A 27,194-nucleotide genomic window follows, 5' to 3' on the forward strand; every position below is an offset into this window, starting at 1 on the left:
TGCTGCACACCCCCTTCTGCCACTCTGCATGGATTTCTCCCTGTTTCCAGCAGTTACTCTCTAATTATTCACTGGAGCAGGGGCTGGATGCTGGGACAGCAAAACTTGTGCCACAACCCTGCAGAATCCCTCCCAGACCAGTAAATAGTTGTTGATATTGAAAATAATCCCTCTGGCTTCTGTTCAGCCTCAGAGGAGGAGAATGCAGAGGCTGCACCCGGCTCCACTGCCATCTCCTGCTCACGCTGCTTTTAATGAGCCTAAGCCATGCTCCTCAAGGCTCTGTCCCAGCAGCACAGGCACATCTGGCTTGGGAGAAGTGCCAGGGCTTGGCCATGATGCAGGACCCCATCCATCAGCAGGGTCAGCCTGCAGAGCTGTCCCTACAGGCACTGAGCATGGGCTGGGGGCACTTCCAGCTCCCAGACCTTGTCCTGTGTCTCTGTGAGCACTCTGAGCTAAAGGTGTCCCTGTGCTCTGTGTGAGCTAAAGGTGTCCCTGTGTCTGTGAGCACTCTGAGCTAAAGGTGTCCCTGTGCTCTGTGAGCACTCTGAGCTAAAGGTGTCCTTGTGCCCTGTGAGCACTCTGAGCTAAAGGTGTCCCTGTGACTGTGAGCACCCTGAGCTAAAGGTGTCTCTGTGACTGTGAGCACCCTGAGCTAAAGGTGTCCCTGTGCTCTGTGTGAGCTAAAGGTGTCCCTGTTCTCTGTCCATCTCAGGCACTTCCCTGGGTTTGGAATGTCTCAGCTGTAATTGTCCTGTCCTCTGTGGCCAAGATCTGGGACAGATATGCAGTTCTGTGCATTCTTGCCTCTGGTTTGTTGTGAAAACCAAGTGCTGCCCAAGCCTGGAGGTTTGGCAGGGAGCGCCCACTTTGATTGGGAGGTTTATCGCTTTGCCCAAACTGGACAAGTCACAGGTGTCTGAAAAATTTCTTGTCGCACTTGCTCAGTGTGATGGGGCTTGCAGGTGCTCACTGATGTGGCTGATGTTAATATTAAATTGTGCTCTAGATAGAACAAATATGCCATAGTCTGAAAAATCAGCACATTGATGCCCCAGTAGGCACACCAAAATTTGTTGCTATATTTCATTTTCATTTTGTGAGGATTCATTTTATACAGCTAATGTGGAGCTAATGGTATTTATTTCTTGCACAAAGAAATTAGTGAATGTCAGAGCAGCATTTAGAGACAGCACAAAACAGAGAAAAGCTGAAAGTGAAATTGTGTCCTCAGAGCAGCATTTAAACACTTGCACTGAAGCTACAAGCTGAAGAGGAGAAAAAAAAGCATGAAATTGTTTCATATGACATGAACACCTACTCTGTGGTGTGAGCAAACCCCAGTGCTGAGGGGGAAGGAGGAAGGAAGAGTGAATAATGGACAATATCCCCTGGAGATCTCCTCAAGAGCACTCAGCTCACAGGAAATCAGCAGAACCTTTTTGAAATTTATGGGTAGCACTGATACATGACAAAAATACAGCTCAGAACATGTTTAAGGGAGGGATAGCTTGGTCTTTTCTGTCCAAGCTGTTTGGATAAAGGAGTGAAAATATAGCTATGACAAAAACAAGCCAACCAGGACGGTTGGAGGCCTTGGGAGAAGAGGCTGGGCTGCATCCATGGGTCCCTGCCTGGCACTTTCTCCCTGACGTGCTGAGAGGAGCTCACAAATGCAACAATTATTGTCTGGGTGTCACATTGCTGAATGTCATTGAAATGTCCCAGACTTCAGGTTTTCTGTGCTTGGTGCAGAGGAAATGTCCATGGCCAAACCTCTGCAGAGATGAAGCACTGCTGGCAGCAGCTGCCTCATCTTGTATTTGGGGCTAACTCTGGCCACTTCTGTGCTGACCCTGCTCATTGTTCAGAGCAGAAGAAACCCAGCCTTGACATAGCTTTTGGGCTGGACACAGGAAAACCTCAAGTATTGCTTTTTTGAACACAGAAGCTCATTCTATTCGCACAGGAATGTTTGTGTGTTTGCGAAGCTGGGGGTGCAGCATGGAAAGAATGAGTTCCTGTGATGTTTTGTGATGAAAAAGTGGACACACAGTTAAAGAAAAAAGGTCCCATTTTATCCCAGCCAAGCCTCATTGGGGAAACTCCAACAAAATCAGTGATGTTTGGCCCAGAGATTGAGCATGTTGGCATGAGCATAAAATGAAGCATCCAAATGGTCACAGATGATTTATGAGAATTCCTCATGCCTTCACTGCCATTTCCTCCAGCTGTCCGAACTCCTTCCACACCATTCACCCATTGGAGAGCAGGAATTAGCCTCCTTTTTCCTAAATGCTACATTTGGGAAAGACATCTGACTGAGCAGGCCCTCTCTGCACATGGCAATGGCTTCAGATATTCAGGAGTTTCCTTAACATAAACATGAAATGCTGGCTCCAGCTCCCTGGAAAATCAAACACCTCCCTTGGGTTCCATCTCCCTGGAAAACCAAACAAACACCTCCCTTGGGCTCCTTTAGCAGGTATCGTTTCCCCTGTGGAAAGTCTGTGTGGGATGGACACAGCATCAATTAGGGAACACCCAGCCCCAGCTGATGGGCAGTTTGGTACCTCCCCAGTGTGAAAAGGACAGAGTTGTTTTACTTTGGGGTCTCTACTTGCTGGTTATTTCTTCCTGTCAAGTTTGTCCCAGAGCTGAATAATGGTTTTACATGTGTCCTTCTCCAGTGTTCAGCTACATCTTCAGGTGTGAGGGCTGGGTCCTCTGGGACCCCTGGGATGTTCAATGTCCTGCAGAGCCCTGCCATGGCTGATGAGGGAGGAGGAAGGCCACAGACCTTTGGTGTTCCTGTCAACCTGACCACCATGAGCTTGACAAATCTCACTTCCACTGGAGCACAGTGCTCCTAGCAGGTCTTGCTGATGCCTCATGCCTGGGGAGCAATGCTCCAAGCTGGTTTCTTTGCTGCCAGGTGTCCTCTGGCTGGAGCTGTGCCATGCTGAGGACAGGAGCCCAAAGGAATGACAGTGTCAGAGCAGCTGGGGCTTGAGGGTGGGCACCAAAACCACAGCCCTGGGAGGGGCCCTGGGTTGCTGCTACCTGTGCTGACCCTGATGTCAATGTTAACCCTCAGCACTGCCATCACAGATGGATTTTGCTGTCTTCTCTCCTCAGGATCTGTCTCTGGCTGTGCTGTCCATGAGCCACCCCTGGCCTGGGGCTGTCCCCGTCATCTCCACCAGGATGCTGCTCTTTGGGCAGGGAGGAGCTGAAAGAAAAGCTGTGGGCACAGCCACTCCAAGTGCCACTGATACAGCACAGGACCCTGACTGCAAGCTGCTTTCATGGAGCTGGGGAAAATCCCCTGAAGCCCTAGCAGGTAGGGAAGCTCTGGCCAGTGCAGAGTGAATTATTCTGCTCAGATGTTAGTGCAGAGGGAGAAGAGCTTCCCAGGGATGACTCACAAATTCCTGAATGTGCTGAGGTTTTTCTGGGATGAGGTCAGCTCTCACAGAAGCAGGGCTGCTGCAGAAGGGGGTGAGCTGATGGCTTGGTCTCCATGCTGTGTGTGTTCAAAGGGACACCACAACAGCCCTGGTGCAGGGTCCAGCTCTGGCACACACCCCTCTCCAGCTGCTGAGGATCTCTGCCAGCCTCCCCTTTGCCACCTCTCCCTGCTGAATTAATACCTCCAAACTCATCTGGAAGCAGAATATCAGCAGTTCCTTGGGATTTGCTCAGTGCTCATACCCAGCAGTGTAGCAGGCTTAGAGGCAGACACAGGAGCAGAAAGAAACACAAGGAAACAGTGCTAACATCAGACATTGCTTTTATTTCAGCTTTCAAGGTGGTTTTCCAGGTCTAATTGTGTTCAGTAGTTAAACAGCACATTCATTTCTTTGTTACCTGCAGCATATTGGGTGTCCCTGTTCTTATGTTGTTTGGATTTCCAGGTATTTGAGGGTTTAATAAGGCCTTATGTTTGTTTAAGGAATTATTGCCCACCCAATTGAAAGATAATGGGACGCTGTGGCCTTGCCAAGTGTTTTTATGCTTCAATAAAACAACAAGCAATTTACACAAGGCAATAAAACAGTACCCTGCCTCCTCAATGAAGAAACACAAAGCCAGGTTTGAAACCAAGTCTAGCTCAGAAAATAAATCCACTCTTACTCAATGCACTCCATAAAATTGACTGGGTACAGAATCCTCCATACACTCTCCTTTTCCCAGAAGTTTGGAAAATCAGCACAAGATGTGTTTGAAAATCCTGCAATGTATCAGCAGGATTTGTTCCAAGCCAGGTTACTGTCTGTGAAACAGACTGATTACTTATTAAGGCTTCCAAAGGGGCATAGGTTTGATCACATACCCCACCAATACCTTATTTCTTTTCTCTCTGGGCTCTCTCACCCTTTGAGCCCAGCCTGGTGGTGTGGAATGCTGGAGAACCCCCTCTGATGTAAGGAATTGCCTCTTTACCTCTTTACTCTGCTGCAGGGCTCAGGCATTTGAGGGCATTTCCCACACTGGCATTCAGAGAATTCTGAAGGCTGTGCTGACCTTTTGCCCTCTGAACAGCTCTGGCATCTCTGTTCAAGGGCTGAGAGCATCCTCGAGCCCTCAGGGTGGGCTCCTGTTGCTTTGCCTGCTTCTTCTGTAGTGGCAAAGGAGAATTCAGGAGACTGTGGCAGGGAAGAGCCCTGTTCCCTCAGAAGTGTCTTGCCATGTGTCTTACCTCAGTTTGAGTCTTGAGCTTCAAAGACCTCCTGGCCACAAGGATGCTCTGGCCTGCCTGTTCAGGACTGCCATAGAGGAGAGATTTAAAGCTCTGTGGTGACCCAAGTGGCAAGAAGAGGTCTGAGCCCAAAGTGGAGTAGATCTCCTTTCTTGTTCTCACACAGCACTTCACTCTTCAGCAGAAAAGGATTTCTGCTGGCTGTTCCAGTGGGAAATGCCACAACAACACTGAGCTTTGTGTTTTGCTCTCTGCAGCAGTTTGTGCTGTGAGTGTTGCTGTTGGTAGTGCAGCAGGGGCACCACCTATAAATAAAGGCTCAATTTTGCCTTTGGAGATGCCAACCAAACTGAGGCCCTGAAGCACAGGATGGCAAAAAGGATGGTGGTGACTCACTCTGGGGCACCAATACTGCCCTGGATTGCAGCTGGAGCCAGCAAGAACACATTCCCCAGTGCATCCCCTGCTCTAAACCCATCAGCCCAGCAAACCCAAGCATGTGCTGGTTAAGAGCTGGGAGTCAATCACAGCAGCATTATCCCTGCTGCCCCCCAGAGTGCCCCCCCAGCTGTGGCCAAGGACAGATATTGAGGGGCTGAGATGTTTTTGAGGCCTGCATCTCCACCCAGCCAAATGCTAATCCTCTGCAAGTGACCTTTGCTTTGGGGTGCCCCTGCAGCAGCTGCTGCTCTGAGTGACCTTCCTGGCTTACAACAATGGAGCTGTTTAAAGGAATAAATACTCAATCTGGCCCATTGCAAAGCGAGGTTCACAGCCATCTCTCCTGACAAGAAAAGGTCAGAATCTCCTTAAATAGAAACACACCCTGGTACTAAGATTAAAGCTTTCCTATATCTCTTCTGCCATTAAAATCCCACTTCTCATGAGAAACATCTTTTCTCCTTTCATAAAGGATCCAGCTCATTTGAGCCATCAGCTTGTCAAAGTATGATGGATTAATGCAGCAAAAGGTTGCTGAGGCTTTTAGCTATCCTTCTCTGGACAGATACTTCAAAAACCGCTCTTGACCTGGCACACAGAGCAGATTTCACTCCTAGTCCTGCAGGCTTGGCCAGGGGATGCTTGTGAGACCAGATCACTGCTCTCTGCAGAAATGACAGGGGTCAGAGAAGTAACCACAGCCTAATTTCTAACAGCTGAGACCTTCAATGCAGGGAGCTGATACAAAAGCAGCACTGTCTGTGCCTTACTTCTTTTCCATTAAAAGCTGGAACAGAAACCAGAAAATTAAGGAAAACTGAGTCCTTGCTACTGTGTTTAGACATCATCTCCTCTTGGCTACCCTCCAGAATCTTTTTTTGGACAAGTCCCAGAGGTAATGCAATGTAGGAGAGAGGGAGCAAATGCACACTAGGGTCTATTTTTAGTGATTACAGTAAGGCTGAAATCTGTACCCTTCGCCCAGTCCATCCTCAGCCAAAAAAAAAGGCCCCAGAGAAACTGTACTGAAAACTGTACTGAAGCACAGGCTGTGCTCTCTGCTGGGCTGCTCACCCACCAGCAATGGGTGTCCCCTGCAGGGAGCAGGAGAGCTGCTCCCCTGGCCTGGGTGATTTCAGGCTGCTTGCTTCCCTGCCTGGGTGCCCAGCATGTGGTGTGCTGGGAATCTGCTCCCTGCACAGCCTCCTGCTGCTCCCCTCAGAGGAACAGCCTCTAACCAGAGAAACAGCAGCTTTCACACAGTGCTGCACCACAGGGAGCACAGAGGCCATCTCCCTTCCCCTTCCTCAAGAGTGTTTCTACTCTGCTACTTCTGTAATTACAGGGAACACTCCAATGAGACAGGGTGTTTGCTCCTCTCCATTATCACATCTGGATCTGCTGCTCCTGCCATATGTCCCACAGCTGATGTTACAGCCACCCTCTGTGCCTGCACTGCTGCCTGGTGCAGTTGCTTGCCCTGGAGCCTGGCATCCCTTGGAAGGGCAGGAGGGGAGCCTGAGGCAGATCTGATCTCACAGTGCTGTTCTGGAGCAAACTGGAGTCACTCCATATCCTTACACTGCTGCTCCACCACATCCCACGGCTTCCATACCCAGCCTTTCTGCAATTTACACCACTGTGAAACCGGAGTGAGTTTGCTGCTGCAGGGGGTTTGTCCAGCTTTAATGAAGCCTAAATGTTATCCATGGGGGAAGAGAAGGAAAGAGACAGAATGAGGGAACATGTCATTGCTTGGATTGGCAGGATCTTTTCCAAACTGAATGTTTTCCACTGGCCTGCAGTAGTTCAGCAAATAATGACATTAATCCACTCCTTCCAAGTCTCCTTCCTCCATTCACCCCTTCCAGCCCTTTCCCCAGCAGCAATGGCCCTGCAGAGCATCTGTGCAGCATCCAGCTCTCCCCAGTTATTGACACAGGCACAGGGGATGGGATGAGAGGAAGAATGGTGCTGCAATCTCCTGCACACCTGAGCTGGCCACAGAACCCCAGCTGCCTCATTCCTTTCAGCTGGAGCTGACTGTGAGGAGGTTTCTCATGGATTGAGGGGCAGAGGGTACCCCTGGTGCTCTGTGTTCCCAGCCTGGTGCCAAGCATGGCAGTGCAGGTGTTATGGACCCACTGCCAGGGGAATCTGGGCATGGTCCATTGCAGGCTCTGAAATCTTTGTGTTTGCTCTCATTGCCCCAGGGCCACACAGTTGGCTCCAGCACTCCGACTCCAGTATTACATTTGTAAAGACTGATCAAGACCCCCCAGAGGACTCTGCATTACACAAAATGTTAAGAATTCCAGTTCTGTTTCCTTTCCCAGGAGTAATTTCCCTTAAGACAGGATTTTGCTGAGATGTCCTGGGTTGGTTATTCCCTTCCCACATCTGGGTGGGAAGCAGTGTGCCAGCAATCTGTCTGCCTAGCAGCTGTAGTGAAGTGAGTTTTATGTGTATAGCATTAGCAGAACGTTTTGGGATTCTCTAGGATGAAAACTGTGGCCATATAAACCTAACACCTTGCAGTAAAAACGATTCAGCCAAATGTGCTCTGGAGTGTAGCTTTAATCACCTCTGGGCCTCCCTCTCTGCATGCAGTGTGTCTGTGATCTGCCCCAACAGCAAGCACTTCACCCTCATGAAGGTTTTTGATTTTTAACCAGGGCAGGTCTTTAAGGAGATCAAAAGCTATTCAAATTGATACTTAAATGTACATAATTTCTTCTGTTTTCCCTTGTGCTGCAGCTGATGGGGCTGTAGGTGTTATTTGCACCTCTTGGTCAGCTCAGTCAGAACTGCATTAATGTACAGGAAGATGGACTGTGAAAAGTGAGCCATGTGGAACCCAGTGCTTGTGAAAGAAGTCAGCCTAATGTCTTTCATGGTCTCTCAGTCCCCCAGTGTTTTTACGGAATCATAAAATTAAAATTGGGAAAGGCTGCAAACACAGGAGTCCCCTCAACACCTCTGCCATGCCACTGCTGTGAGAGGCTCTGGTGTTTGCTGTGGTCCTGGTGGGGATGGATCTCAGTTATCCCTGCTGGTGATAACCAGGGAGCTCCTCCCTGCTCTGTCCTGCCATTGCCAGACTGTTCTTTCATTTCCTCAGTGGGCTTTGCCTTCTGGGCTTCCCCTGCTGCTCTCTTCACCCCTCAGGTTTCCCAGGCAGGACGTTGGGTTTCCCCCTGTGAGAGATCTCCATTCCCTCCTGTTGGGCCTCTTCCCCCTGCCTGACATTTCCTTCTTCCTTCCATAAGTTGGGATCTGGCTCATGTGGAGGGCTCTGTGGGGAAGACAAATATTTACTCTTGGAGTCACAGTCTCTCACTGCTGGGCAATGCAGGCAGAAAGCTCTCTGGATAAATCCTTGCTGTTTGCAAATTATATTTTGGATGGGATGCAGCATCTACCTGAGCTGGCTCAGCTGCCCCATGGCTTCTGCATAATATTATTTTAAAATGCCTTCTGAGTCCTGAATGATATTTTGAAACCAGAAAAGAGCTGATAAGAGGAATGACAAAACCAAACCAAACAAAAAAAACAAAAACCAAAAAACGAAAAGATGAAACAAAACAAACACCAAAAAAAAAAAAAAAAAACCCAACAAAAAACCCTCAAAAAACAAACAAACAAAAAAAAAAACAAACAAAAAAAAAAAAGAAAAAAAAAAAGAAAATCATCAAGGTGCTCAGATTATAAATTAATGCATACAAAAAATAAGCATGAGGTCATACAGAAGAAATATATGGCCATACTGGATTAAGGGTAGTTTTATTGATTTTAATGAGGGTTTATTTACCATTTCCACTAAAAAAAACCCAGACTGCTTCAGATAGCTTTTGAGAGACCCTTGAGTATTTCCCTGTTGGCCCACTTCAATGCCCACATCTGACTTTCACAAAGTCTGATTCTTCCATGCCACTGGAGTCCTCACTCAGCTGAGGTGAGGCAGCTCAGGCCAGCCCCATTGCAGCCAGCACAAGGAAACCTGGGGATCAAATCCACCTGATGTTTACCCCAAAGGCTTTCAAGGGCAGGATTTTCATGGGAGGCTGGTGGTGAGTCTGCAGACATCCACACCAGCTGCATGTGAGTCTGGGCCTCTCCATCTGCACACACACACATCTCCATCAACCTCATTTTGGGCGAAGAGGAGGTTTGGTCTCTGTGGCCTCTCTGCCATCCCATCTTTCTTCTCCACTCACACACCACCACAGAGAGCTGCAGTTGATCAGCCAGAAGTGTCGCTGGTGTCTCTACATCCCTCAAATGCAGCTCAGCTGGCTGTGTCACCCCCAGGCACTGATGCATGTGAGCTCCGGGGCTGAGCCAGGCTCCGGCTGTGCGAGCGCACGCTCTGCACTTGACCCATCCTGTTGGCAATGTCACCCACTTCGGTCCCATTACAGCAGCCATGAATTGCACCCTGTTCACGCTCTGCAACTGCCACAGCTCCCAGCTAAAGTTCAGACAGTTGCACAATGGAGCCATTCACACGTCTCATTAACTCCGGACTATGCATTGAAAATAACTGTGTCATATGAGTCTCCGATTCAATTTTCCCAGTTTATATCATTTATAGGTGCCTTCCTGTTCATAACAGCAACTCTAGTTATGTAAAAATTTTTGTCTGTCAGTGGAGGAAAAGGGTAGAGTACAATGGTACAGCAGAGCACAATGGAATAATTCTTTGGTGTTATTAATTGTTGTCATCCCAAATAAGATAGGCCATAGAAGTATTTTAAATCTGAGGTTGAATGTGACAGGCATGGAGCCAGCCCCTTCAAGACACCAGTGTGCCTTTGGTTCTGTATTTTAAACTTCTTGAACTTGTTTTTATCGTTTTTTTAATTTACAACAGCAGTCAAGTTCAAGTTTCCAAGTAAGAAAAGTGTGAAGGCACTTGGAATTCAATAAGGCTCATACCATTGCCTACACATGGGAAGACACAAGGATCCTCTGCTTATGTGATTTATGGGATTGTATTTCTCTGCCGAGTGCCAACAGCAAGCCTTATGTTGTATCTGTCTGTGCTCTTGCATTAAGGTTTTTATAGCAGATGCAACACAGGGGTTTCTGTGTATCACATAGCACGTGCAAACTAAAGCACACATGTTCAAAGCTTCAGGAGGCACAGTGGAGGGGTGATTGCAGAGATGGCTTTGGGGAGTTACTTTTGGTTTGTGCTGCACTGGAGAAGCAGTGGCAAATTCTAGAACACAAAACCCTGTCCCAAATAGGCAGAGGTACAGTAAATCCCATAAAATGCAGCAGAGAGACAGGACAGACAAGGACAAAGAAAAGAATGAGCTGTCAAGGCTGGTATTAATAATGGTGTGCAACAGAGAGAGAAGGTGACAAGCCTGTGCCAAGGCAACTTTGCTGGATGCTGCAAAGGAAGTTGTGAGATGACCTTGACAGTCTGTGTGAGGATACAAGAGCAGGTCAGGCACTTAGAGCAACACTGCAAGCAAAGCTTTGCTGGCAATCATTTTGTGCTCCTGCAGAGGTAATGTCAAGAGGAAGTCATTAAGGAAAACAAGGCTGTCATCAGCAAGATATGAGGTGGCCATGCATTGGAGAAATGTCAGGATAGAGGGCTGCTAGGACAGAGGACATTCCAGGGTCTTGAGGCAGTAGCTCATGAAATAACAACAGCTGGCATTTGATCACAGGTCAGATGTCTGGGAGAAAGTGATAGCTGCTCCCAGGTCCTGAGCCAACAGAAATATTGCTAGAAGGAAGTAAAAGTTAAAATGCTTCGGAATAAAAATTAAAGACCTGTTCACCTGTGCTGACCTCAGGTTATCAGCAACCCATGCAGAGCAATGCACCAGAGACAGGCCCAAACATACAGGGGACAGCTGTGGGGAAGCAGGTTTGTGAGCCACCAGCAAAGAAACAACAGGTAGAACCTGGAGCAGATGCAGAGGCATCCCCAGCAGACACCTTGTGCTCTCTCATCCATGTTCTACACTGTTGCAATGTGCTACATCTTGCTATACCGAGATTTAAAATTTACAGAGATAATTCCTCCTTGGTCACTCGTCCTTTCACTCTGCCCAAACCCAGACTTGTATAATACAACTCTGATGATGGATTTTTCCCGGAAGGAGAGTCTCAAAATACGGTGCGTGATTAATATTGCATCTTTTCATTTGATATTAATTTCCTGACATTTACTGACATTCACAACCACTCTCACACCTTCTTGAATAAAACAGGTGTTGGGTAGATGGAGGCATTCTATGGAATTCTGCTATAGATTCAAGTCTAAATCGTGAAGTACTTAACTAATGGATATGATATATTCAATTAACTTGCCCTTTTGTACATGAGGAAAAACCCAAAACCTTCTAATTAACGGTATGTTGTACTTTTCTGTCTGATTCAAAGCTCTCTATCTCACTAATGTGCATGGCTGAAGGGGTCATCTGTGTTTGATTTGGAATTATAAAGTTTGTCCATATTAAATATGAAAGCAAGTCTACAAATGAAACAAAGAGGGCTTGAAACCTGGGTCTGCTTGTACAGTGCACGTTGGAAAACCATTTTGAAAGGCATTTTAAGTTTTGCTCTTATCTTCTTGCCAAATCATCAGTGGTTTGACTCACATATCAGAATTTTCAAGCGAGAAAAAAAAAGCTTCAGATGAACCAATTTACATAGGAAAAGGTTTTTCAAAACAGCTGCAGAGGGGCCAGGATCAACATCTGAACACGGGCTGAGTTGTTACATTTTTAGAATTATTCCTTTCATTAAAGGCATGAGGGATATCTCATGCATCTTGGGGCCTGATTCAGAGTTGTAACATCCTAAACCAGTAATTGCTGTGCTGGGTGAAACCCTCTCTTTATATTTGTTTTGGAAGCAAAGCCAGTTCCTTTCCAGCTCCACGGAGGAGAGCCTACCTTGCCTGTGATGCTGATGGCTGTAGCAGCAGCACTGCTGGATGTTATGGTGCAGATCTTCTGCAAGAACAAGACAATAAAGGGACCAGCAAACTTCTTTCCATCTTCTGCTTGCTGCTCTGGCAGTGAGCAGGCTCATAAAACTGAAAGTGGTTGTTCAAGCAACTGCCCTGAATGCCAGAGAGATACACTGGATTGAGAGCCTTGTATGTGCCAACTCTTGTTGAGCTCTTTGCTGCAATTAGCTAACAACAGACCACCACAGTGAGGGAAAGCCAAATGTCTGTGAACAAAGACAGTGTGACTCCAGGCAGGGAGGCTGCCAAGTGGGGTGGTGGCAGTCTGGTGTCTGCTCTAAAGTGAGTGGGTGCCTACAGGGAAAACCCTGCAAGATGGGCAGCAGAATGCGTCAGAACAAATAACTTTTTCTTCACTGTTTCAAAAAGGACTTTTAATGACAATAAAGATCTGGACCAGAACATGCAGCAGTGTGAAATAAAACATTTTGTTTGACTTCTTTCTCTCTCCAGTCACTCGTGTACTTTCTGCATTCCTTCCTATGCAGGGCCTCAGTTACCACTGCAAGCGCAGAGGTGCTGCTGACTTGGAAGCAACGTGGAATTGGGTACAGCAGTTCTGCAAACAGATCAGCTGAGATGTACCATTCAGAACATTCACCCAGAACATTCCCAAGCATTTTATCCCTGTGATTTGGGGCAGAGCTCTCCCCAGCTCTAAACTTCTGCAGTCACCAGTGGCACCTCTGGAACCCTTGAGAAGGTTTAAGCAGCCCTCTTATAATGTCACCTCTGCTCCCAGAGGAGTGCTGATAAACTTTTCATTGCAAAAGGCTTTATCTGGACCTGAGACCTTTGTTTTGCACGGGCAGATGGTTACAGCATGTACCCCTCCCACTGCAGATACCCCTTCAGGGCTGGGTTCTCCTGTTTGATACCCTCCCCAGCATGCCAGCCTGGCAGGCAGAAGGGTGCAGGGACACCCAAACCTTTAAAACATTTTGTGCCAATTTGCAAGAAAGCAACAAGGACAATTGTTATGAAATCGTTGCCAGATGGGAAAGATCTTCACCAAGAACTCTAGTAATCTCTAGTCATGTGGAAAAAAACTTCCTTTATGTGAAACCGTGGTAAACTGACTACATAATCTGATCATTTGCCTGATGAGAGGCTGTTTAGCCCTGTTTCTGATCCAGGACACAGCAGTATAAACAAGGCATGATTTGATCAAAGTCACTGGAGCAGCAGAGGGGGATGCACAGCATGACCGTGAAGAACATCTGGCTTATTGCAGTTACAGAGTCTGGACCAAGCGGAATTCAAGCATCTCCCATTTCCAGCTATTTTAGTCTATGAGAAGATAGGCAATATCTGTGGAGATATTCCTGAAATGTCTGAAAGAAATAAGGCCACAATGCTTTGTGAAAAACCCTGCTGAGAACAGTGCTGTACACACAGCCTTTGGAGCAGCAGAGCCCGGCACATCTTACAGGAAAGCACCTAGCCAAATCCAGGGTTTGGTCACTCCCCCTCAGTCAGGAACAGCTGATTTCAGCCAAATTAACTGTGTTAATATGAAAAACTTCTTGGTGACAGGTGTTCAACACTGAGATTATTTAAAATGCCAACTAAGATATTTTTTTCGTGTGTCACCAGTCTGCATTGCCAAGCGTCTCGTCACAAGAAAGCATTAAAATTCATGCAAAAAAAAAAACAAAAAAAAAACATTTTTGGCAGGGCAGGGCATTGCAGCATTGGAAGAAAGAAATCTTGGAGGAATCGAGACAAACACACAGCTGGGAGCTGGAAAAGCTTCGCCAGCCACTCACTGTGCCCATCCCAGATTATTTATTTGCAGAATTCCCGAAGGCAGGAGGGTGCCGGGGTAAGAAAAGGCGAGCGGAGTGGAGAACCCAGCGAAAAACGCTCCAAGCAGCAGCCTGGCAGGGAGACAACACCAAGCATCCTTTGAATAGTGCCGCCCGCGCGGGGATGCGGGGCGGCGGGAGGAGTGCGGAGCGCGGAGGGAGAAGCGGGAGCAAAGCCTGCTGCCGCTGCTGCCTCTGACATCACCGCGGGACGATTCACATTTCCCGACGTCACTCCCCAGCCCCTGCGGCCGCGGGGCCGGGGATGCTCGGAGCAGCCCTGGCGGCCGCCGCGCCCCCTGCGCGCCCCCGGCTCGCTGCGGGGGGAGCGGGGCCGGGCCGGGGCCGGGCCGGGGCCGGGCGGGGCGGGCCGGGCCGGCGGCGCGGGGCCCTTTAAGAGGTGCCGGCGGCGCGGGAGGCGGCACAGGCCGGGCGTGCATGGAGCCGCGGCCCCGCCGCCACCGCAGCCCGGCCCCGCGCACGGCCCCCGGCCCCCGGCGCCCGCCGCACCGAGCCGCGCTCCCGCTGACGGACCCGCGTCCCATTACACCGACATCCATCGCTCGGAGCCCGCCGGGCGGACTGCACGGCGCGCACCCCGCATCCCAGCACGCCGGGATCCGCTGCACGGACCGCACCGCACCGAGCCCGCCGGGCGGAGCGCGTATCCCGGACCCTCCCGCATCCCGAGCCCCGTCGCCCCGCGCTGCCCCCGGCGCGGCGGGCATGGCCCCCGGCAGCCGGCGCGGGGGGGCCCGGCTGCTGCCGCTGCTGCTGCCGCTGCTGCTGCTGCCGGCGGCGGGCGGCGGGTGCGCGGCGGAGGGCGGCCCGCTGGAGCCCTTCGATGCGCTCTACGCCAGCGGGGTGGAGGCGTACTACGGCGGCGACTTCGCGGGCGCGGCGCGGTGCCTGGAGCGGGCGCTGCGCAGCCGGCGGGAGCTGCGGGCGGCACGGCTGCGGTGCCGGCGGCTGTGCCGAGCGCAGGTGCGGCTGGACGAGCCGGGCCCGGGCGCCGGAGGGGACCTGCGGTTCTTCGGCTCGGTGCTGCGGCGCGCAGAGTGCGTGCGGCGCTGCGAGGAGCCGCGCCTGGGCGCCGTGTCCCGGCACCGCGCCGCCGAGGAGGTGCGCGCCGACTTCCAGCGCAGGGTGCCCTACAGCTACCTGCAGCGCGCGTACATCCAGGTAGGCACCGCCCGAACCGCCCTCTCCAGAGGGTTACCCGCGTTTCCACACTCCCGAGCATCCCAGGTGTGCCCCCTCTGCCAGCTCTCCCGAGCCGTACCAGGTGTGGTCCCCCATAACCTTCTCTCTGGTGTGTGCCGTCAGTGTTCATGGCCAGTTCCCCAGACAGAGACTCCTGGATGGCAACGTAGATTCTCTCCAGTTTTGGTTCATCTGTGCTTTTCCTGTCTTGTTTTGGGTGGTTTTTCTATTTGCTTTTAGGAAAGGATGTTTTTGTTTTAATGTAACGCAGTGTTGAAAATAGTTCTGAAAATTGTCTGCTTTCAGTTTGCAACCCAGAAACCCCTCAGTAACCCCTCAACGCCCTCTGCCAGAGGTGTTTCCCTTGCAGACAACCTGAACTGATTCCATGTTTCTGGAGCTGGAGCTGTGGGTGAAGCTGGAAGGTACATAACCTGTGTTCCAGGGACCTGATGGTCATTGTCCTGATGTGATGGGAAATACTTTGCAGTATTTCTGCAAAGTAACAGTGTGCAGTCAGTGTTTAGCAGCTGCTGACATCCTGAGTATCATCCTCCTATCCCAGTAACTTCTGCCTTATAACTGGTGCCTTCCCTGAGAAAAAATGGTGTTATTCTTTCAACTTCTTTGCCAAAAAGAAGAAAAAAAAACCCAGAGGGAAAAAAACCAACCCCCTCCTACAACCCACACCATGATAATGGAATTTTTCTTATTCATTCTAGACTTGTGCTCTGTCAAGCCAGCTACCTGTAGTAAGTCTTCCTGTTCATGACTAGTAAGGACAAAAACTCTGGGAATTTTGTTTCATGCCAAGCGGAATGTTTAAAGCATTTCTGGAACATCTCCCTGTGGATTTCTGCTTTATTTGAGCACATTCATAACCTTTTAGTTGCTATAGGCAACTTAATAGGTGAAGACCTGCCTAGCGGTGCACAGGGAGGGTGGTTCTGCTGAAACCCATTTCTAGGTGGAGAAGCAAACATCTTTCCTAGGCAGTGCTGGTGCCTGTGATGCAGTTCTTACGCAGCAACATCAAGGAGGCAAACCATCAGCACTTTGAAACCTAGTGGAAAATCATAGCTACGTTGCTTTTTCTATGCTTCCTTTTCTGTCATTGCCTTAATGTCCGTTTCACAAGTCAGGGACTAGAACTCCATTGGCTTAAACTGTAGTGGCCATGTGATGCATAGAGTTCCTGACAGAAATCCTGTAATTTGGCTTGTGTGCAGTGCCAGTGCAGCTGATGGTCCTTACTGTAAAAGATACTCTATGTAGTGTCAGCATCTGTGGGAAGTGACGCAAAATTTGTCATGATAAAAATTAATGATTCCCTTATCTGATTTCAAAGCCTTTTTCAGACTCACTGATGTCAATCTCACTGAAGAACTTTCCTCTAAATTAAATTATAGGGTTTTTGTCTCCCACTTCAGTAAAATTGATATATAAAACCCCAGAAAATTTTGGGGTGTGGGCTGTTCTTGCATGTATGCTTCTATTGAGACTGAGGTAATTTTCCTAACAGCATCCTAAGCTTATCAAAGCAATGTGTTGAAAACAGCCCTTTAAAATTTATTTTATGTGTGACTCATCTTAATTTGCTTTTACAACATCTGGGGATTTTATGTTCATGCTAACACTGATTTCACTGCTCTCAGATGGAGTAGTGGATCTTCTTGTTATCTGCATGGCTGTCCAGGTGTCGGTCTTTGGAGCCAAGGGAAGCCACTCTCTGATTAGACTTCTTTGTGTTTTTAATACCTTTTCTTTAATCCTGTCCGATTCTCTTGGGTTTTGTAAGCAGCACTGTGACCAGCCATGCCCTCAGAGCACCCTGCAGTGATTTGTCCACATCCTCACCTGGCTGCTGCCTGTACCTGAGCTCTGCTCCCAGGACTGCCCTTTTGCTCTGGCTCAACAAGTCTGTGCACAGGAGGAAATGCCCCGTGTGGGATTTGCCTGCACTTGCACCAAACACGAGCTCTGCTGTCGTGCGCTTGGATGTGAACCATCCCCTCATGCCAAGGCTGAGTGCCAAGGCTTTGGCATGTTCCCTGGGGGTTGGGATGCATCAGCTCCACATCCTCTGCGTTGACTTTGGCTACAGCAGCTGTTCAGCATTTTGTCTGAAAAGGGGAGCTTCAAAGTGGGGCTTGTGCAGAGTCCCTGTGCCTTGCTGTGGGTGCATGGACAGGCTGCACAGCTCTGGCCACTTCACCCTCGTGTTTTGCTTCTTGAACCCAAAGAGGAAATGGGATGAGGTGAAACACCCTGCTGTGTGCCCTGTCCAGCTCCTCCCTGGGCTCCATCACGGGACCGGGATGCTGAGCCCTGGGAGGATGGCAGGGTTTGGTGCCATTTGTGGTTTGAGAGAAGAGCAGCAGCCTGGAATGTGCTTCCCACCTCCCACTCTTGCTGACCTCGTGCTTGTTTGTTTCTCAGGAGGGGAGAAACACATCCCGTCAGGAGGGAGTGACAGAGCAAGGAACAGATGAAAAAAACTGAAGGGTTTGGCTCTTGTGCAGTGCTTTGAAAAACGGTGCTGAATATACATGAAGTAATCCTTGCACCACTCCTGTGGGGTAGGAAAAGCAAAGGCTTTCAGTCCTGCTGGACACATGCACAGACTAACGCTGGCCAGCACTGTGTGTGCCTCTGCTCTTTTGGGAGCAGCAGAGCCACCCAGATGCCCTGGGAGCAGGCAGGGCTCCCCACTGCCTTTGGTGCCCTGGGAATTTCAGGTTGGGGTCTCCCACTGCCTCTGGTCTCACTGCAGAGCAAGCACCAGCACAGCCTGGCCCAGTCGTGATGATGTGAATGAGACTCTGCAGTGAATTGCTGGAAAACTGGTGTTAGATTTGGAAGTTTTGGACTTCTTTTGCTCAGCTTTTTGGGGGCTTTTTGAACTGGACAGTAGCGGCAGCTGCACTGGGCTGCATTGCTCCTGCTTCTGAGCAGATGCTGAAGATATTCCTGCACAGAGCACTGTAAAGGGACAGGGAGGTGATGATGATGTGTGTAGGTGAAATACCAGTGCTATCCCTCTACGAAAACACGTTCTATCAGCCTTTGATGTGATCATACCCATCATCCTATCAATTATTTCCTCATTTATCCATACTTTTCTGAAACAGAAACAGTGTTCTTCTGAAGACCGCTTTTCTGTTTCTCAGACATGATCTGACTGTTTCTGGTGACTCTGCCATGATGTGAGGGGAGGCTGTGGTGCACTGCAGGAATGGGACAGCTTGTGGGTTCAGCGAAGGGTTTCTGTCAGCTCTGGGCTCAGGATCAGGCTCCTGACGTTGACTGCAGACTCTACAGACTGCCGACAGGTTGCATTGAACAAGCAGCCCGAGTCCATGTGTGTTTGCAATACTACTTTGTGGCTTCTCAATATGTATTTAAGTAGAAGACTCCTCCTTTTCCTAGGATAGCTGGTGTTTTCAGGTAATTTGGAAATAGAGTGGGTGCATCTGCTTGAGGCAGTTAGGGTGGGGTGAGTTTGAGAAGGTGTGGAAGCAGAGAAGGAGATGAAAACATGCAATGCATGTAGTGGGCTCTCCAGCCACAGTGAGAAGGTTCCTCAGTGGGTTTCTGCTGCCATGTCCCATGGGCTGGACAGCTTGCCAAATGCTGGTGAGTCTCAGCTCTGTGCTGGCTGCTTGGTCTTTGTCAAAGCAATAACCTCTGGGCTTGGCAGGTGGGTGTGGTACGATCTCTTTGCCCTCTTAAATATTTTATTAGTCATGTCCTCCTTGCTTTGTTGCTGTAGTCATCTTGTTGCTGTAAAAACCCAGCCTGCAGGCCATGATGTTCCTAACCCTGCTTTTTGGAGTTTTTCTAGCTCTGAGAGTGAGTGGAGGAGGAAATGCACACAATGTACACTGTGGCAGTGTTTGCTGCTGTGTGCTGCTGACTCAGGAGCCGTGTTGGAGCTTGCCCTGGATGGTGTGCCATGAACCCTGTGACAGAGCATTGCTTCCAGTCCCCAGTCTAACTTCTGCAAGTCAGCTTGGTCCAAAAACAACGAGTAACCTGGAACAGTTGATCACTGTGTCAATTGCAAAACCAAATCTTGTTCCTCTTCTACTTACTGATCCTCCCCTTGAGGTCTCTTTCCTTTGTCTCGCCCTGTTACCAGCCGCAGCATTCCCTGGCCTGCTGGCAGGGTTGATGGCTACAGCCTGTTTTAGTTTTCTGTGGATATTGGTGTGCTGTTGGTGAGCCCTTCCTCCCAGTTTGTAAATCCTGAGTTGAAGTGTTCTTGTCTCCCCACTTTGCTGAATGCCCCGTTGCACATCGGTGAAGCATGGCAGGAATTGTATGTATGTAGCCTGCAACCACCAGCCTTGGATCTAGATGATGAAAAGCTTTTTAGCCTGTGCTTGGGTTTAAAACAATAAATAAAACAAGTCCCCAGCATGTTGGACATTGCTCCTCTCTTAGTAATGCCAGATTGTAGGTGGAGCAGAAGGGGCAAGAACCTGACTGTGTCTGGCTTATCCTGTCCTTGGCGTGAGCTCCCCTTTGCCATGTCTGAGATGTTTTTCAGTTTTGTTACCATCATGACTTCATGTTTTGCAAGCATAAAACAATAATGTTTAGGTTTTCTGAGTTGTAGGAGAGACTGTTTATTTGTTCTTTAAGGGTGTTTCTTTTTTTTTTAAAAACAAGGTCTTGTTTGGGGAGAGCTTCCACTTTTATCTGCAGTGCTGTGTTTTCCACAGTGCAGCAGACGGGGCAGTGCTGGAGGCACCACTGGAATGTGTCCTTGGTCACACTGACTGTCCTGCCCACCCACACCACCAAGATGTCTGAAATGCAGCAGGCACAATAATCACTTGATAAAAGACCACAGGAGAGAAAGAGGAGAGACAAGTGTGAGGCCAGACTTCAGAAACACTTGTGATAAAGATTATTCTCTGACTCCAGTTCTGCCTTTGAAAACTCCCTATTTATGACAATCCAGACCCAAGGGAGGAGAGTTGTGTATGTAAACCTTGGCCTTTAAGCTCTCCAGTCTGGTTGTTCTGTCTTCTGCCAGTGCTTGTGTGATCTTTCCACAGCCACATTTGGGTGTCTGAGTGTACCAACCCTCAGGGTAGTGGTTGTTGAGACACTTCAACCAAATCCTTTCCACCTCGAGTAATTAATCACTGCCCACCTCTGTGTGTTTCACAGGGCCAGAGACTTTTGTCTCTGTGACAGGTATGTGGATCACCTACCTAGGGGTTGTGGAGCAATTGTGGTTTCACATCAATGTAGTTGCTTAGGGAATTTGGTGTGTTTCACTCAAGGACTGCTGTTTTCCATGAAGGTTTTGCTCAGTTTTCCTTCGTGCCACAATGCTGCATGCACCTAAGCAGGTCATGGGGTCCTGTCCTGGGTGAGCCACAGCCTTTGGGGAGATGTGGTTTCACATGCAGCACCTCATGGGCACTGACACAGGATAATGTGTAAAACTTCTTACTTTAAAGTCTTTGGGGGAGCAGCTGTTTCTCACCACAGGCACCACCTGTCCTGCAAAGTCTGTCTGTGCAGTTGGTCTTGTTTTTGCAGGATTTATGTGACATCTCAGATGAAGACCTATAGTAAAACTGTCAGATAATCATTATTATTTGGATTTTTACTATTAGTGGTGTTTATTTATCTTCAATCTTGAGAATTGGTATTACTCAGATACTGGATAAATAAACAGATCTGAGACTTAATCTCTTGGAAAGTCTCTTTATTTAGATTTTCTGAGAAAGCATTCCTACTCCTCAGCAGAGGGTAAATGTTAGTGCTCAGAAAGTTAAAATTATTTTGGACAAAAATAAACTCAGTTTATGGGGATGGAAAACTTTGAGTCTTGATGGTTGGGTCAGTGTCCTGGGTTTAGAACAGGCTACTTAGTCCTGCCCTAAGCCCAGGACACTGACCCAACTGCCCCTGCTCCTGTTCTTGCTGACCACTTCAAATGAAGTGCTTCTAAAATATTTAGAGTTGAAAGTATTGACAGAGATGGAAAGAGGTGACCCAGTGGTTCAATTCTGCTGCCAGCAAATGCAGCCTAGGTACATCTTTGTCATGAAGGTATCTCAGTGTCTTCACAGGAGTCAGTCTTGACTTTTTGGCCTTGAGTATGGGCTTGTGATGTACTAAAAACTAGACTAGCTGGTTGTAGTGATTTTTCTGCTAGTTTCTTTTCTTTTTTGGCTGTTTGTGTTTGGTTTTTTTTTTTTTTTTTTTTTTTTTTTTTTTTTTTTTTTTTTAATAGAGCAAATCCAAAAGCAAAACTAAGGTGTTTGCGTTTGCCACATCATTTCAACTGGTAGTAAATTAGCACAGCACTGCCCAGCAAATCAGGACACAACCAGTAAACACCTACTGATCTTGGACTCACTAAGCTCATTTCATACAGCCTAGTAATCATCCATTTTGCCAGGGCTGCTCTTTTTGTCTTGCCAAATTCCCCTTTCCCACTTCATGGCTATGAAGTTGTGCCAGGGCTTCAAATTATACTAAATAGAATAATATAGAAAAACATACTAGTTATAGACCCAGTGCAGTGGGTCCCAGCCTGCAATATTTTGCAGTCTTTTGGAGAAAACAAGGTAACCCTGACTTCCTCCTTATTTCTTGGCAATCTCTGGTGACGTGGCTTGGATGATGGATGAGGCAGGTGAGACTCACATGGTTGGAGCGGATTTTTTGAGACCTTGATCTAAAAGCCTCCCAGTGCAGGTTAATATCCCAAGTGGAACAAAACTGGGCACCAGCAGTGCAGGAGAGCCCAGGCTCCTGCTGCTGGGATGGGACCCAGGAACCTGCCCCTTCCCTGCTCCTGCATCTCCTTAGCTTCTCGTGGATATTGCACTTTCCTCTGCTGGCTGCTCCCTGGCAGAGCCCTGCTGCTGAGCTGCCCTGTCCATGCCCCGTGGTGTGCTGGGATTTGTTAAGTGGCTTTTTGAGCTGCTGTTAAATCTCATCCATACGTCTGAGAGCTCTGCTCTGGCTTCTGCAGGGCCCTTTTGTTGTCCTTGGCCACAGGAATAACAAACGGCAGCTGATGATGGACTGCATGTGAATGAGCAATGCAGCTTAGCCTGCTAAGCAAACTTGTGCCCAGTCCTCTTGAGTTGTGGCTGAGGTTTCAGCAAGGATTATTCCAGTTTCTTGTACAACTGGTGATTTCATCGTGGATGGCACCGGCAGTGGTGAGAAGCCATCCTGTCAGTAGCTGCTGCCTTACTGCCAACCTCCTGAGCACTGCTGGAGCCTTGCTAGCAGGATTCTGGACTCAAGGCACTGCTGGACGTCTGGAGCAGGGAATTGAGGGGTTATTTATCTTAGTTTTTTCCTTTGGAGGTGGTATGAATTAGTCATTGTGATTGGGTTTGTTCCCAAGGAGTAGGAACCCCTGTGCTCTGCACAGGGCACATTTCCATGTGTGGAGTCTGGAGTGAGGCCAGGCTGAGCTGGGATAAATGGATGTGAACCCGGAGTGACCCAGCTGAGGGCCCTGGAGTTCCTGGGGAAGCTGAGATCAGGGCTTGGCCGGTGTGTTTCTGCAGTAAGGGATGGCAGGAAGGAGGGCACGAACTTCCCTGCGCGCTTTTGTTTCCAGCCAATGTATCAGCAAGGAGGTATTGACATTTTTATTTCTTGGCCATGAGCTGGTGGTGACTAATGAAGGCAGGGGGTCTGCCTGTGGGTGGGTTCAGGCAGCAAAGAGCTGTTCCTCATCAGCCTGTACCTCCCAACATCCTTCTCCTTTCCATGACAACTGGTCACTTAAACAGACCCTCCAGGGCTGACGTCAAGGGTCAGGGATTTGGCCACCAAATAATTACAGCAACCAAAATAGCATCACTTCCCCACCCCTTCCTTCCCACACGATCCTGCTGAATCCCAACTCATAAATGTCCTTTTTTTTTCTTTCTTGGATGAGAAGCAAAGCCCACATGTATTAGCTGGAACATATGGCAGGGTTTGGCTGCAGCCCATAAGTTGTGAAGGCCAAATATTCACTTGTAGCTTCTTGTTCACTTAAAAAAAAAAAAAAAAAAAGAGGGGAAAAACGCGTTCTTTCAGGATTGGATGAAAGGCTGAGTCTGTGCTGGTGCTGGGATGGGAAGCAGATAGGGTGTGGGACAGCACGCTGACCGTGCTGTTGTGACAGGGAACACGTCCCCTCACAGCCACTGAGAGCAGTGGCCACTGTCCCCTGCTCCCTGCCCTAATGCTGTTGCTCATGTCAGGCAGGGTTTGCAGACAGAATGTCACCAGCACCAGGGGTGCAGAGCAGTCAGCAGGTTTTACATGTGGATTAGTCATGGATAGAAGAAAATTCTGTCTTTGTAGCTCTAAAGGTTTTATTAAGGGTCATGGGAGCATCTGGGAGGGTGCAGAAAATTTGTGAAGGAGAGGAAAATGAAGGGATATTGTCAGAAATTGTCTGTCTGCACCACCAGGATGTACCTGGTGTACCCAAACTAAAAAAATCAGAAACATCACAAAAATGCTTGTTAGACACCAACATGCTGCTTTTCACCGTGGCTTTTTCAAAGCAGCTGCAATGGTGGCCTTGATCTCACACCATATCCCTGCAGAAAGATGAGCCTGAGGCTGTGCTGTGTCCTGTCAGAGTTAGAGGTGGGAGCACATGAATCCACAGAGCCTTCTGCCTGGAAAAAAGGGTGGGTAAATCCTGCTCAGAGTATTGCAAGTCAGGCACTGCCTGCACCCACAGCCCTCTGAGGCCAGGGCTGGGCCCCGAGGGTGCACTGGGGAGATGTGCTGAAGTTCATTGCCCAGGGCTGTGAGTGCAGCTTCTTTTGAAGATGGAGCCAGCCATATTCCTTCCCAGGAAAGATCAGTGGTGCACAGAGAGCAAGAGCTTGGAAAATATCCTTCAGAATATTTGCTGAAGGTGTTGCTGTGACTGCCCAGGGACTGAAGCACAGTCTGTTGGTTCCCTTGCTTAGAAAGCTGCTTTAAAGTGGTTTTTGCTAAGGCACTGCCTGTTCTAAGGTTTATATATATTCTGGGGCATCTGTGACCTGAGTTACTCTGTGTCTTTGGAAGCAGATGAGAAACTGCAAAGTTTTGTTGAAATAGTCTGAAAGGAAGATTTTAGTGAAAGAGAGGAAAACATTGTGTCTTATCTGCATTTTTCCTGTTTATGGAGCTGCTGCTCTCTCTGTTGCAGGGGCTGAGAATGGACAGCAGTTTTTCTTACCTGTGGGCAGCACTGATGCTGGGGATGTGTTTGCAGGCTGTTAACCAAGAGCTGTGAGATGCCCTGAGCTCCAGAGGTGGCTGGAGCTGAGGAAAGGCTGTTTTTGTAGAGGGAGCTCATGCTGCTTTGGGAGAGGCTTTTATTGTGTGGTGATGATCTGTGCTGCTGAGAGCAGCTGCTTGGGGCAGGGTTTGCTGAGGGAGAGGTGCTGCTGCATCTTGTGCTCCTAATTACTCTGGTACACTCAGCACACTGTGTAGGCACTGCAGGATGCTGCTCTAACTGCAGATCCCATTGTGGGCTGCTGGGGAAGCTGGTCACCACTGCTCCCTTTGCTTTAAATATCTTTTAAGATCTTTTAAATGTCTTTTGGGAGATGGTGGTTCCTTGGTTGGCAGCCCCACTCCATTTTCTTGAACACAAGTGTTGCACCCTGGTCCCCAGGTGGCTCTGCTGCTTCTCTGGAGCTGCCACTCCAGGGTCAGCCACAGACTCGTGCAGCCAGCCACATTGGCTCACTGGGTGCTGCCCAGCAAAACTTGGGTTCAGCTTGGATCCTGCTGCAAGGCAGGCAAGCACCAAATAAAACAGTGATGTGCCACTTGAGGAAGCAGCTTGTCCACCCAGCTGTCAAAGTGCAGGTCCCTTCTGTGCATCCTGGGCTGGGCTGCAGGACTGTGGCAGCTCACTGCAGGTGTGTGCTGTGTGTGTGAGGATGGAGAGGACTCCTCATGCTCCCCCAGAGCTGTTACCCAGGTAATGCCCATGTCTGGGCTGTGTCTCCAGCTGAGTTCCAGCTGCAGCCAGGCTCAGACTGGCTTCATGCAGCACTTTTGCCTGCATGGGGGAGCTGAAGCTGTTGCACCCCTGTCTGCCATCAGCACGACCTTTGTGTGCTCTCCCAGCCACCCCTCCTGCTACTGGAGTTTGCTCTCCACCGCCCAAACTGCAGAATCTTCCTCACTGTACCCCGAGCACTTCTTGCCCAGGCTCACCACCCTCTAAAGGGGCAGATCCTACCCACACTTAGTGCTTTATTGCTGGGCTCAGGTCTCATTCCTGACTTGGGAATTTCAGGGTGTAACAAAAGCACAACATGGGTCATCAGTGCCTGGTTGTGCAAGCAGTGTGAGGGGAGGCAGCTCTGCAAGGCACTGCTTTGTAGAGGACAAGGCTTGTAGCTCCCTGGTGGCTTGGGATGTGCAGGACAGTTCAGTTTTGGCAGCTGATTCTTCCATGTGATAGCTGAAGCTCTGGGAGCTGGAGTAGGCTATGATTCTGTGAATGTTGCCAAACTCAGATCTGAGCTTAACAAAAGAGATTTTCCCATCTTGGGAGACTCATTCCAACCTGATTACTGTTTGGGTAGTTCAGCAAAACAGTCCCTAGAAAATGATTTTTGCACTGTAGCATAAGGCTTCCCACAGTGGTGTTTTTAACTCCAAATCACTGTTTCTTTAATCACTGTGCTTCTGTTTTCCAAATATATTTTTGGATCCTTGCTGGGAAATCTGGCTAGATGACAGACTCGTAAATAAACCATTTTTAGCTTCTAATCCTTTTTGAATCAAACCAAACCAGGTAGAGACCTGAATAGCCATTCATCTGGACTTTCTCTTTGAAAGTTACAGCTCTTAAAGTTGTCACTGAGTTGCCAGCAATCAGTACACTCAGCTATACTGAAAAGCACAGCGTGGAAGCCATAGTGTCCTTCATTATGCTTTTGAGAAGTATTAGATAGTGAAGGTTTGCATGTTTCAGGCTTATTGTTTACATTCCTGTCCCTCTGCTGCTGCTTTGCAGGTGGATGTGGCAACCCAGCTCCTAAGTGGTGGAGCCCTGCTCAGAGAGGGTTTCAGTTCCTTTGGGATCTTCTGTGCTGCTCTTTGGGGTTGCTTTGGTATTGCAGCCAACCTGTGCTGAATGACCAAGTCCTGCTAAGTAGGATTGCCAGCTGAGCTCTTGCCTGCTCTGGGTGTGTGCACAGATGTGCATGGAGCTGGGGAGATGGACAGCAAAGCCCTCCTGGTGTTTGCCCACCTGAGATGGGAGGGAATGCTCAGGTGTAAGAGCCTGCAGTGCTTAGCCCCTGAGTGAGGGATTATTTCATCAGGCTAAGAATGTACTCAAGCCTAGAAAGGCCTGTGTTTGGGAAGTGATCAGGATTGCTGTGCCCAGTGAATCCTGCTGTTCAAGTGCCAGTTGGTCAATGGCACAGCTGGGTCAATAGTGCATTATGTCAACCACTTTACTGTCCATCTTATTTAAGCCACTTAATGGCAGCTTTGGAAGTTATTCTCTGCTATCGAAGGAGGAGAGCTAAGCCCAGACAGCTGAGAGTTCAAGTGTATTTAATTTTGCTGTTTGCTCTTGAGTCCTTGGGTTGGAAAGGTAAGGACTGTTGGAAGACAAGGCAGAATCTGCTTTTCTTTTTGTAGTGTTTTCTCTGTGTCAGGACAATCATCAGGCATTTTGGAGGTTATCCTTGTAGATTCCCCTGTTGCAAAACTGCAGTAGAATTTTGGCTGTGCTGTATTCTCCCTTTTATGTGCCAGTAGGCTTGGCTCTCTGCTCTTATCTACCCTTAGTGCTTTAGCAGTCCTGAGCATGGAAAACTAGATCTGCTTTTGCTTAGCATTATAAGCCAAAAAGCAGCACTCAGCTATCTCTTGTTTCAGAGCCAGGGTGCTGCTGAGTGCAATCAGAGACTGTGTCCAACCGGTGACGGGTGACAGCAGAAGGATGTCAGTGCTGGGGAATTTCAGACAGAGATATGTACCAAAGGCTGCTGAAAATAGCAGGGTTTGAAGCCTT

At 48.8% G+C, this 27,194-nt stretch overlaps 1 protein-coding gene across 1 annotated transcript in view; it reads left to right on the top strand.

Annotated features, from left to right (window-relative positions):
- The first annotated feature begins 14,680 nt into the window (after positions 1-14,680).
- P3H2 (prolyl 3-hydroxylase 2) overlaps positions 14,681-27,194 on the top strand; it is a 64,429-nt gene continuing 51,915 nt past the window's right edge. The window contains exon 1 of the mRNA XM_063167029.1: positions 14,681-15,136. Within this exon, the coding sequence (XP_063023099.1) occupies positions 14,681-15,136 (456 nt within the window). The remainder of the gene's footprint in view (positions 15,137-27,194) is intronic.

The sequence above is a fragment of the Melospiza melodia genome, chromosome 12 (assembly GCF_035770615.1).
Source record: "Melospiza melodia melodia isolate bMelMel2 chromosome 12, bMelMel2.pri, whole genome shotgun sequence".
NCBI classification, from domain to species: domain Eukaryota; kingdom Metazoa; phylum Chordata; class Aves; order Passeriformes; family Passerellidae; genus Melospiza; species Melospiza melodia.